The sequence below is a fragment of the Vombatus ursinus genome, unplaced genomic scaffold, assembly GCF_900497805.2.
Source record: "Vombatus ursinus unplaced genomic scaffold, bare-nosed wombat genome assembly UNPS02014814.1, whole genome shotgun sequence".
Taxonomy (NCBI): Eukaryota; Metazoa; Chordata; class Mammalia; order Diprotodontia; family Vombatidae; genus Vombatus; species Vombatus ursinus.
In genome coordinates this window covers 8,195,886-8,209,410 of record NW_020954592.1, presented here as the reverse complement: position 1 = coordinate 8,209,410, position 13,525 = coordinate 8,195,886, and the positions used below count along the sequence as shown (strand labels likewise).

Below are 13,525 nucleotides of genomic sequence, written 5' to 3'. Positions count from 1 at the left end.
AGAATAAATATGTATTAAGTGCCTACTATGTGCTAGGCACTGTGATAAATACCTTACAAATATTATTTCATTTGATCATTCAAAGGAGGACTCCCTGTCTGCTTCAGAAAAGTAAACAAATAATAATATTAGTGAAAATCCTGTACGTTTTATAGTACTACCAAGTTTATAAACATTTTCACAAATATTGTATAATTTGACCTTTATTGTAACCTTGTGAAGAAGGTCAGGTATTTTAAATCTCATTTTACAGATGAGGAAGGTAAAACTCAACAAGTCTGTCCATTTTATAGCCCTTTCATGTTTAAAAAATGCTTTGACTTATATCGCATAATTTATTTTTGTTGTGACCTTATGTAGTAGGTCAGTCAAGTATTCTCATTCTCATTTTGTTATTGCTGTTCAGTTGTTGCTTAGATTCCAAATGGAGTCATGAAAAATCGGACATGACTGAAATGACTCAACAATGACAACAACTTGTTTGCGTCATAAAATAATTCTTTGCATTCCTTGAGTAAGTCACTCAACTTTCTTGATCCTCCGTTTCCTCAAATTAGCTTAGATTAAATGGCCTTTGAGAAGTTCTTTCTGGCTCTAGATCTATTTATAGCAAGCTTCTTTGGTATATATAAGATAACTCAGTATTTATAAGTATGATTTGCATATTTTTTGGGACATAAGATAATAGATCTAGGACCTGGATCTGGAATAGGATCTGGAATAGATCTGGAAGGGGTCTCAGAAGCCATCTTTTCCAATAACCTTATTTTACGGATGAGGAAAGTGACACCCAGAGAGATTGAGTGACTTGTGTAGGATTATACAGGTAATAAGAGGTAGAGTTGAAATTCAAATTTAGATTCTCTGAGCACAAATCCAACAGTACACAGTGCTACACTCCAAGATACAACCTCCTGCAAAAAGTAAGGATTTTACACCTGCAGTTGTAAGGTGGAATTTTCATCAGACAATAAACATATTTCTTCTTCTAAGACTAAGAGTGCTTGGAGACAATTCACTGAAATACACCTTTTGATTTGAGTTTGATACCTAAAGTTAAATGGACGTTGTAAGGAAACTGAGGTTAAATGGCTTGTTGAAAGTCATGCAGACTAAGTATGGGACTTTGAACCCCAGTTCTCTGGTCCTCTACCTCCAGTGCTCTTCCTGGTACACCATCCTGCTTCAAGAAAAGCATCCTTTTTTACTTCAGGAACTAAGTGTGGACTTCTTCCTTCTGTCCCCTCCTCATTTATATATGTTTTTTTTTCTCTAAGTTATATTGCACTTCCTGGCCTTAGAACTGTTCAAGGAAATTATTGATACTCATGATTCATATTTGACAAATGAATGAGCTCAGTTTTAGTCATTTTTCAGTCATGTCTTACTCTTCATGACCCATTTGGAGTTTTCTTGGCAAAGATACTGGAGCAGTTTGCCATTTCCTTCTCCAGCTCATTTTACAGATGAGGAAATTGAGGCAAACAGGGTTAAGTGACTTGCCCAGTGTCTGAGGCCAGATTTGAACTCAGGAAGATGAATCTTTTTGACTCCAGGCCTGGCCCTCTATCCACTGCTCCATCTAGCTGCTCAATCAGTTAACAGAAGGAGAGAAAAAGAAATCAAGAGAGAGAATTCCTATTCATATACCTACCTATACAGGCTCTTCCATTAGGTCCCAGTTGGAGTCCAGCTGATGGACATAGACACTGTACCTCATCTTTGTTGTCTTCACAGCCATATTGGCAGTTTGTCATGGCACATGTCCTGGAATCTAAAAGTAAGTAAGGGTGAGCATTTAGTTTGATGACCTCAATAGCTCTCTTCTTAAATTTGTATAGATCATGTTTTTCTAAGTCTCTCCTTGATTATCATACAATTCCATTTAAGTCAATTTGACAAGCATTTATTAATCAATCAATCAATGAACACTTACTAAGCATCTATTATGTACCAGTGTCCTGTGGCAGTCAGAACGTGACCTATACTTCCACAAAGAATGTAAGCTACCTTGAGTAAATGTAAACAGAAAAAGGAGCTCCAACTCTCTTACGGGAAATTTTACACATGACCACAGGTCATCCATGGTACAATGCCTTCTTTGTTCTACTTCTATACATTACCTGACCTGACCTAAGGAGGTTTTGGGGATCCATGATGTTGCTTTGCCCTGCTGCTGCCTCTTGTGAGCAAACTCCCCCAGTTAACCTGATTAACCCTGATATTAATGACCAAGCGGGCACAGGCCCCTCTTTCTTTGGGTATCTCAATATTCTCGTGAAGGGTATGCCACCCTACAATTGGCACAATTAGGACAGAACGATTCTACCCCTTCACAACCAGGCACCGTGCTAAGTACTGGGGATTCAAAAAGAGGCAAAAGACACTTTCTGACCTTATGGAGCTGTTAATCTAATCTAGCTGTTAATCTAAATATTACACACCAACTATACATCAGATAAATAGTAAATAATTAACAGAGTCTCATGTTGAATATTTAAAAAAAACCCAACAACAATAACAACAACTGTACAACATTTCTGGCCATCAAGACTGAAATAATTTCCTGCATTTAAAAAAATTTTTGGCACTGAGTAGTTTTTTGGAAATATTAATTGACACACACAGTCCTTAACAGATAACTTTTGTTGCTGTTTGCTTAATCTTGAAGAAGAGGACATGGGTTCAAATCCACCTCTGCAGCTTTACTACTTATGTGATCTTGGGCAAGTCAACCTCCCTGGGCCTCATTTTCCCCATCTGCAAAGTGAGAGGTTGGATAAGATGGCTTCAGAGATTCCTTCTAATTCCAGATCTATGATCTTAAGGTAGATTTTGAGGGCTTTAAGCTGATTCACAGTGTTGTTGCATTGTGCTGTTAGTCAATGAAGAGAATGAGGAGAACAAGGGAGAACATCCTACGTAGCTGGTCCAAGTACAGGAATTATAGCACTGGGCAAGTGAAAAGCTGAATATGCCAGAGGGTTTATAGTCTCAACAGGGTCACCTTGGCTCTACTTTTTTTCTAAGGCACATAAATGGTACGTGTTAAAGGGACTTGAGAGAGAGGGGGTGGAAAGGAGGAGAGGAGCAAAGGGAGAAAATGTATGTGAATGAGTGTGTGAGAGGAGGAGGGTGCTGTTGGTGACCCCAGGGTGGGGGCTCTTCTCTTCCTAATGGAAGATAATACCTGAAAGGCCTTTTCTCTTCTATACAGACACTTAAGCTCTCACAGGATCCTCGTTTTTCTTTGTTATAGAAAGGCTTTTCTTCTCAGGAATGTTTATCTGAAAGTATTTCTGGCAATTCTTTACAATATTCAGTGGGATGAGATGTAAGATGTGTAAAGGATAGGAAATTCTCTGCCCCTGGAAGGCACTTGTCACCTCACTAAAAGTACATGTTGAAAAAAATTTTCTGAGGACTATTAAAACATGCTTTCCCACAACCTGTTGGCCCTTTAACCAATGATAGCATTCCAGTCTCCGTGCCTCTTGTTTGACCTGGAATCCTGTGTCTTTTAAGCTAACTAGCTTTCCAGAATCATGGGTAAAATTCTAAACTGTGACTTGTTACCCCAAAATTCCAATCTACAATAAAGAGAAACTGAGGCACTCAAAGAAGTTTCAATTTATTTGGAAACTGGTAGACCCTAAGAAATTGGATCCAAAACCTCACCTCTGCAATCATGAATCCCTCTCCTTAATTTTGAGGGAATATTTATACTTTTTGAGAGACTGATAAAAATAGAATGAGGTGGTACAATTCTTCGGTTGGTCAATTGCAAAAAGGGAAAATTCATATGATTGGCTAAGGAAAATATCCATCAGTCACTAGGATTTAGTCATCAGATTTTCCACACGTCATCAATCATGAGCATTTAGTCAGTGACCAGGCAACAGAATTCTGGGACTTTTCCCACAAGCATCAGGTGTAAAAGAACAAAGTGAAAGTGGAAACTGTGGAACTCAACGGCTTCCAGGGTACACTTACAGGATGGAGGTTGGGGTGGGGTGGGGTGCAGTACAACAGATTTCTATCTCTATCCTTTAACACAGGTTAATACAGGCCCATGTAACAAACTTTAAATCTATATAGTATAAATTTGTCTTATAAATCACATAAAAGTAATATAGTCATCAACACATAATGAGTTAATTAATTTTAACCTACATAATTCCCATTCTGACAGCATTAACCAACTTAAACTTAATTCTGTCCTACCTAACTCACCATGGCAATCACTGATACTTGGTAAAACACAATGAACTGAGTAGATGCTTATCAAATTAAGTAGAGTTATCACTCCTGTGTTTGGGGGAGAATGACCTGGGTGGGCTCTTTTTGTTACTTACTGGAACAGGTGCCATCTGGCATCAGCATGTAGCCACTGAGGCAATAGCACTTGTAGCTGCCATGGGTGTTCATACATCTGTGCTTACAGGGGCGAGGTTTCAGTCCACATTCATTCATATCTGCAGGAATCATTCAGGAAAAAAAAAAAGGATGCCTTTATCTTTGGAAAGGGAGTGACCATGCTACCTCATTGAAACCAGAAACTCCCCCAAAGAAATCCAGAGAGAGAGAGAAAAACAAAACAACCTCCATATATAAACATTCAGCAGACTAGCTATTAAAGGGAATCCATAGGAAAATGATATGAACGTGAGCTACTTCTCCACAGTCCAGGCAAACTAGCTTTTTCATTGTTCCTCACAAATTACACTCCTTTGCACAGGCTGTACCCCATGTCTAGAATGCACTTTGTTAATATGACTTACATATTTTTGGGGACATGTAGAATCATAGATATAGAACTGGAAAGGGACCTTGAGGTCATCCAGGTTAATGGAACTAGAATTGATCTTTCTTAGCCTTTTCTTAATTGTTAGGCTTTGATTCTTTGACATTGAACAATAGGGAAAAAATCATATGTGTTATATATATATCTATATATAGTAATATATAATATAGTATGCAGTACAATAATATAAAATGTAGTATTATTAGTAACTTATTAACACATTAAATTATATACTATGTTATACATGGCATAATATATTATGTAATATATTATATAAATTGTATGTCATCAAATCTATTATTAAAAGACAAATAAAATAATAATATTAAAATAAGTACATAAATAAAAATATTATTGTTATCATAATTAACTACAAAAACAGAATTGGCTGCAAATCAGGCTTTTCTAAGTTGATTTGGGGGGGAATTTGGGTAGAGAGTCCACTTTTTTAAAGCAAATACTCAAAACAAAGTAAAGGGATAGGGACATCCTCATCTCCATCTTTTAGTATCCCTATTTTCCTTCAAAGTCAGCTCAGCCATTATATCTTCTTCTTGAGGCCCTTCTGGATCCTCTTGGCTCCTAGTGCCTTCCTCCCAAATAATTTTGTATTTATGTGTTTGTTTGATATATAATTAAGTAGATCAATTTTCTCTCTTGTTTGAATGGAAGGTACCTGAGAGAAAGAACTGTTTTACTTTTATCTTTATCCCCAACACGTACCACATCAGGAGGCATTTATTAAATATTTGTTGACTAATTATAATAAGAAATAATGTAACAATAAGACTACAGTATACCATAACATGGTATAAACTATAATATAATATAGATATGGAACTCTCTTTAGAGTAATTTTCCATTCTTTTGCCTGGCTAGATTTCACTTTAATGGAAACCTCCCTGCTTCCCTACTAGCCATTCTCCCTCATCAATCCTGTGCATAAATAGGGGGAGTGACAAACCAATGGTTGGACATAATGGGAAACTGGAAGACAGACATCACATCACACAGCTCCAACGTAGAGCTGACTGGGACTCTTGGATGGAGTTTTGTGGGAAACACATCAGTTGGCATGCTGGGGCCTGTCGCTGTTAATGTATATCTGTGAACTGGAGCCAGAGTTACTTAAGTAAGAAAGACTCTTCAGAAAAGATAGATTGCCCTGAAATTTGAGAAAATTGGGGCACTTTCTCTTCCCAGGCTTCTAACTCCCACAAACATTAATATTTTACTAGAACTTGAAAAAGACCAAGAAAAGAAACATTTGTTTCAAATCCCTTGATAAGGAGTCTTGGTACAGAGAGAAAAATTCATAGAAAAACAGGTTTTCATGGTATGAAACCCACTGATCGGTGAAGGATATATCTGTTATTATTCATGAGAACAATATTCTCAGCCTATGTCCCTCCAAAAAGAATATATTTCCTAGCATTCCCTTAGGGACTAAAGTATCTCAACCAAGAGAGACCAGACTATTGGCAGCAACTCAGTTTATCTTAGGCTTACAGGACTGTTTGAGATAGCTGTATAGAAGTACCCTCAATTAAGTGACAGGAAAGACCAGGCCATTTATAACAGCAAGGAATGAGTATGTATCCCTTAACTAGAATTTCACCAATGCCTCTTAACTGAGGGAGTGTGGAATAGTGGATAGAACTCTGGACTAGGAGCCATAAGAACAAAGGTTCAAATCCTGCTTCAGAAAATTACTAGCTATGTGATCCTGGGCAAGTCAATTAACCTCCCTATTCCCCCTCTGTAAAATGAGGGGGTTGTGCTTGGCCTCTAAGTCCCTTCTGACTCTGTGATCATTCCATATTATGAATCCTGTTGTTCTCATCCATGAGCAAAATGGGGCCCCAGGTGGATATTGGTTCTCAGAGCCCAATTACTTTTCAGGCATTTGCTGAATTGTGTGCCCTATGTTTTGTTTTTTTTTTAACCAAACATGCTACTCTAATAAGGCTTTCGAGAACATGGTGGTACAGCCCCCACAATCTTTGACTATGGCAACTGGGTGGAAAATATTATCATCTTCCACAAATAGTACCATAGTCAGAAGTAGTCAATTGCATTGAACAGTCTCACTAAGCATGCAAGCCAGAACAGCATTACGGAAAGAGCTTTGGATTTGAAATTAGGAGACCTGGGTTCAAATCCAACTTTTCCTATGTACTATGTGTATGGTTGGGGATGAATCATTACTAACCTTTCTGGGCTTCAGTTTCCTCATCTAGGTAGCTGGGTGGTGCAGTGGACAGATGGAGTGTTGCACCTGGAGTCAGGAAGATCTGAGTTCAAATCTGGCCTTGGGCACTTCCTAGCTGGTGACCCTGGGCAGGTCTCGTAACCTATCTGCCTCAGTTTCCTCATCTGTAAAATGGGGGTAATATCACCTACTTTCCAGGGTTGTTGGGAGGGCAAACTGAGATATTTGAAAAACACTTAGCAAACCTTAAAATGCCATATGATGCCTATTATTATTATTATTATCATCTCTAAAATGATGGGGTTGGACTTAATTATTTTTAAATCTCTTCCAGCTCTGAGTCAGTGATTCTATGAAAATGGATGACAGGTAGCTCTTATGAATTAAATGATAACCATTCCGATGGATCCATACTTATAAAAGGCAACATAATCTAGCAGGAAAAAAGTATTAATTGAGAAACCAGACTCTGTGGGACCTTAGGGAACTTAGCTGTAGAACATCATACAGACCTTGATTGCAAGTTTTCCCTGTAAATCCAGGAAAACATTTGCATTTATTCGGCCCCACACATTCACCGTACTTGCACCCATGGTCACAAATGGCTGTAGAGCAAAAGAAAAAAGACATGTTTAAGACATTTTGAAGATCCAACAACAGGAGAAGACACTGCAATGGAACTCTGACTTCTTGAACACATCCATATTCTAGCATACAACATACTTGGGGCCAATAATGGGGTTAGTGTGCTGTCTTTGAGGTCTGCTATCTATTATCCACCTGCTGGGGGTCAGGAAGCTGAAGAACGTTCATTTACTTACTAGATTCATTATTTCCCCCACAAATGAATGCTGGTTTATTATTTTAGCTTTGCTTAAGAATGCTGCTGCCATGGCATAAACATAACAAATCTTTTCTGATTAAAAAAAAAAAACCAGTCCAACCTTCCCTTATTTTTTCTTATTATAAATAGTCAAACAACTGATCACTGTCCTCCTTATAATGTCTTCTTACAGAACCATGGAATATTAGAGATGGACAGAGTTTTAGAAATACCTACTAACAGATGAACTTTTAGTATTTAATAACATGTTTTGTTGTTTAGTTGTTTTTAGTTATGTGGTGTCTGACTCTTCATAACCCTTTTTGGGGTTTCCTTGGCAAAGACACTGGAGTGGTTTGCCAATTCCTTTTCCATCTCATTTTACAGATGAGGATACTGAGGCAAACAGAGTTAAGTGACTTGCTTAGGGTCACACAGCTAGTAAGTTCATTCCTTTTGCCCAACCAAATTATCCCCAAATACATTTGAGAGAGCCAGCACTTTAGGTTGAATGTTAATGAGTTGAATTATTGTGAGGCAGTCAGGTGGCTTGGGTGTGGACTGAGTGCTGAGACTGGAATCAAAAAGACTTAAATTCAAATATGGCCTCAGATACTTACTAGTTGTGTAATCCTATACAAGTCAATTAACCTCAGTTTCTTCTTCTTCTTCTTCTGGCTAGGCAATGGGGTTAGGTGACTTGCCCAGGGTCACACACAGCTAGTAAGTGTCAAGTGTCTGGTCTGAATCTGGATTTGAACTCAGGTCCTCCTGACTCCAGGGCTAGTGCTCTATCCATTGTGCCATCTAGCTGGCCCCAACCTCAGTTTCTTCAACTGTCAGGGCAGTTAAGTGGTACAGTGGATAGAGCTCCAGGCCTGGAGTAAGAATGGCCTGAGTTCAAATATGACTTCAGAGACTTATTACCTGTGTGACCCTGGGCAAGTCGCTGAACCCTGTTTGTCTCAGTTTCCTCACCTGTAAAATGAGCTGGAGAAGGAAATGGCAAACCCCTCCAGTATCTCTGCCAAGAAAACCCCAAATGGGGTCATGAAAGAATGGGACATGACTGAAAAACAACAATTTTCCAACTCTATAATAATAGGACCTCCTTCCCAAGATTGTTGTGAGTATCAAATGAAATAATATTTGTGAAGTGCTTAGCATGGTGCCTGACACATAGTAGATACTTAATAAATGCTTTTTTCTTCCACATAGGAATTTTTCCTAATATTTAATAAAAACAGAGTTTGAAAACAGTGACAGAAATACACTTAGAGGTAAATAGAAGCCTGAAGGAGAGGTAATCAGAGGAATAGTTGGGGGCTTATCTTTGACTGGGTTTGCTTTGACTTGGGTCTTGCCTCGCAGACTATAAGCAGGCTTAGAAATAAGGAATTCAGCAATCAGGTATTCACCCTATTATTTGGTGGCTTGGCGAACGTATTATTTTATGGTCAAAATCAAACATGAAAATTGAGCAAAAGATGTTTCAAAGGGTGAATTCCATGAAATACATTTGCAAATTAGAATCAAATTGGGCTGGGAGGTTCAGGATCCCTTCTGATGAAGATACCAAATATTTATCTTTTACTTTCACCTCTAACTTCACCTTGATCTTGATTTTTTTTTACCTTATGTATAATCTTTTTTTTGTATTTATGGTATTCGATTATTAGCAAAAAATGCAAGATATATTTAACACATCATATCTGTGCCCCTCCAACTACAAACGAGCTCTTGCAAAAAAGCCAAGTCCTGCTTCCCTTTATAGCAGGGGTTCTTAACCTGAGGACTATGAACTCATTTTAAAAATATTTTGATAACTGCATTTCAATATAATTAGTTTCCTTTGTAACTCTGTGCATTTTATTTTATACCTTTCATGCATTTAATTTTGTGCATTTTATTCATTTATGCATTTAATTTTATTCATTTAGTCAATTTATACATTATGCATAAAGCATTTTATTTTATTCTAAATGAAACACTATTCTGAGAAGGAGTTCCTAAGTTTCATCTGATGGCCAAAGGGGTCCATGAAACAAAAAAAGATTGAGGACCCTAGCTTGATCAGCTTGGCTTAAACATTGCCCTAGGTGATTCATCAGAGTAGCTTCTACAGTCTGTATAATTTTAGAAACTATGATTGCTACTTTGAGAGATTCTAAAGTATGTGCCTTACATTATCCTTCTGCCTAAAAAAATTACCACATGATTTGAAATACATGTTTTTCACTTTAGTAACTAGGAAGACAAAAAATCCTACATCTTGCAACTAAATCTCACAGTGGTTTCACCATCATTCTCTGTCTTGAGACTTGAGAGTTTCTAAGTCCCTTCTAAAGTCAAGTCAAATGGTATTTACAGAAGGTTACCATCAATCTGATGGTTACATTTTTCCAGTGACAATGGTATCATTTGGTACATCTCTATGTTAATCTTTCTCCACCTGGGCCATCAATTCCACAGTTTACACAGTAACCTTTCAATACCTTTGGAACCAATCAACCTGGACTCTGACTGAAGAACAGTTGCCTTATATTGCCCAGATTCAGATTCTACCATACTTCCCTGTCATCTCTGTGCCATACCCTTCCCCATGTTCTAGCTTCCCACATTAGAATTTAATCTCCTTTAGGGTGGGACTGTTTGTGTTTGTATTCCTAGCACTTATCACAGTGTCTGGAACATAGTTAGTACTTAACAAATGTGTATCTGTCTGTCAATCTATCTATCTATCTATCTATCTTTCTATCACCTGTTTCTATCAATCATCTATCTATATCTGCCTACACCTATCTATCTATCATTTATCTGTCTATCTACCTATCTCTAATTTCAAATCTTCAAATTTCAAAATATGAAATACTCATGATATCATGAATATTTCAAAATCTCATGATCCTTTGTGTCCCGAATATTCTACCACAAAAAAAGGAATAGTGGAAGATTTTACTTACTATTTATTTGAATATCAATAATAATAACTCAGATTTACATAGCTTTATTGTTATGTACCCCTTCTCTAACAAAATTCTGGCCATGCATTTATCATTATTTCCATTTTACAGTTGAGGAAATTGAGGTTCAGGAAAATTAAAATCTGAAGATCAGATAGTGAATAAATCCAGGTCTGACTTGATTCTATGGCCAGTACCTTTTCTATTATTTTTTCCCTCATTGCTGGGTCTATTTCAGAAATACTTGGTTTGACCTGAACTCTGTATCTAGCAAAGTTTGGCCTAGGCAGGGAGGTAATGTGGAGCACTAGATTATGACTCTGTTACTAACTTGTCCATATGACTATGGACAAGGAACTTGGCCTTTCTGGACCTCAGTTTTTTCATCTGTAAAATGATGGGATTAGACTAGATCCCTTCCAGCTTCAAAACAATGATTTGGGGGGAGGTGTACTGAGAAAAGGATACTCTCATGAAGGAGTTTTTTGAGGGGAGAGTAAGACACAGTAGAAAAAAAATATGGTAATTGATGGCTAAAAATGTTATGTTCATAGAGCCTTGTTCTATTATCAACAATTTCTCTGAAACTTTTAGATAAGAATTCCCAACCCATAGTGATAAACACTTTCTAAAATAAATTTATAATACTTAGCTTATATTTTACTTGATAGAATTGTGAAAATAATTTAAAATATGTAATTCTTCCTTCAAGTCCACTTGAAAAATTGACATTATTAAATGTAAAATATTTAATGATCAAAGTATGAGGATAAAATATTTGTTTTTTTCTTTGTGATATAAATCCACTGCCTGGATTATTTATAATCTAGGGACCCATTCCATTGTATATAGAGCTCCAAGAGTCACTTTCAACAGACTTGAGTTTATTAGTGAGATCATCCTTGACATGGGATAAGGATATTAATATTGGAGAGGGTCCACAGTTAGGAGATGTTGACCTATCTGGGCCAAGGGTTAAATGTTATGCTTCATCTTTCAAGTAAAACTCAATATACTTACTGAGGTGAAAGAACAGAAATCAATCAGTCACCATTTATTAAGCACCTACTATGTGTTAAACACTGTGCTAAGTGTTTCAGATGCAAAAAAGAGACAAAAGACAGTCTCAGCCCTTCAAAGAGTTCACAACCTAACTAAGAATATAACAAATGTTGTTCAGCTATTTTTTCACTCTTTGTGACCCCATTTGGGATTTTCTTGGGGAAGATATTGGAGTGGTTTGCTATTTCCTTTTCCAGCTCATTTTACAGTTGAGGAAACTGAGGCTCAGAGCCATACAGCTGGTGTTTGAGGTCACATTTGAATTCAGGTCCTCCTGACTCTAGACCTAATACTCTATCTACTGTGCCACCTAATTGCCCAAACAAATATATACAAACAAGCTATATATAAGATACATCAGAAATGATTAGCAGAGGGAAGGCACTAGAATTAAGAGGAGCTGGGAAAGACTGAGAAAGGCCATGTCTGAGAGTCACCTTTTTAGGTTAATTGTATTTTGTCAAATTTTAGAGAGAAAGAGACCACACAGGGCACTTTTCCTGACATTTTTGCACATTTCATAAATTATCCTCAAATCATAGGCAGAAGGAGACTCAGAAGCCACTGATTCCAACCTTCTTACTTAGAGAAGAGGAAACTGAGGCCAAGAGAAGATAAATACTTTGCTCAGGGTCACATATTTATTAAATAGCTGAGGCAGGATTTGAAATTAGGTCTTTCAATTTTGGCCTCAGTGTCCTTTCCACTGTGCTAGCTAGATTAGAAGGCTAACCCCTCTGGATTTTCAGTGAGTCAGATTCTACATCTAGGAATCCTGCTGACCAACATTCTTTACCAACTGATGCCATCAGTTGCCCAGGCTCAAAATATTTGGGTCATCTTTGATCCCGCTCATATCCCTTTTCTTCTATACCTAATCAATTATCAGGAGTTGTTCATTCAGGGGCAGCTAGGTGGCTCAGTGGATAGAGCACTGGCCCTGGAGTCAGGAGGACTTGAGTTCAAATCTGCCCTCAGACACATAACACTTACTAGCTGTGTGACCCTGGGCAAGTCACTTAACCCTATTGCCTAACCCCTCCCCCCAAAAAACCCCCCAAAGATAAGAATTGCTTATTCTACCACTGGAGTATCTCTTGAACCCTGCCACGATTTGAGTTCAGGGCCCTTATTGCTTCTTATATAGACTTCTATGATAATTGAGGAGGGATGTATCCACAGAATTACCTTCACAGAGTCCTTTGTTGTTCTTTTTCCATCCATAGCAACATTCAAATTTAGGGCCATAGTGACAGATCCCAGGCTGGTCTGCAAATGCTAGTGATCTGTGACTTCTTGAGCTGTGGATAAAGTACCATGTATCAAAATGAAATCAGGGACTGGGACCATGATTTTTATATTCCCACTAAACAACAGAAGAGAAAGTAATTACCTGGCTAATTTGGGCAGTCAGCTGGGGCCTCAATATAATTTTTCCCCCTAACTTGAATACTCAGGTTGGCTACTCAACAAAATGTTGGGGCCTCAAGATAATTTTTCCCCCTAACTTAAATATTCAGGTTGGCTACTCAACAAATGATATTTGATAAACATTTATAAAATATACACCGAGTGAGGCAATAGTAGAGAAACAAAACTAAATAAGTTATATTTTTTTTGTCCTAAAGGTACTAAGTGGTGCAGCTAGGTGGTGCATTGGA

The 13,525-nt window shown here is 37.6% G+C and overlaps 1 protein-coding gene across 1 annotated transcript in view; it reads right to left on the bottom strand.

The window, feature by feature from the left end:
* Positions 1-13,525, bottom strand: part of EGFL6 (EGF like domain multiple 6) — a 66,163-nt gene that overhangs the window by 41,829 nt on the left and 10,809 nt on the right. The window contains exons 2-5 of the mRNA XM_027835433.1: positions 13,053-13,165; positions 7,529-7,621; positions 4,356-4,475; positions 1,655-1,774 (exon numbers count right to left, since the gene is read on the bottom strand). Coding sequence (XP_027691234.1) covers positions 1,655-1,774; positions 4,356-4,475; positions 7,529-7,621; positions 13,053-13,165 — 446 coding nt within the window. The remainder of the gene's footprint in view (positions 1-1,654; positions 1,775-4,355; positions 4,476-7,528; positions 7,622-13,052; positions 13,166-13,525) is intronic.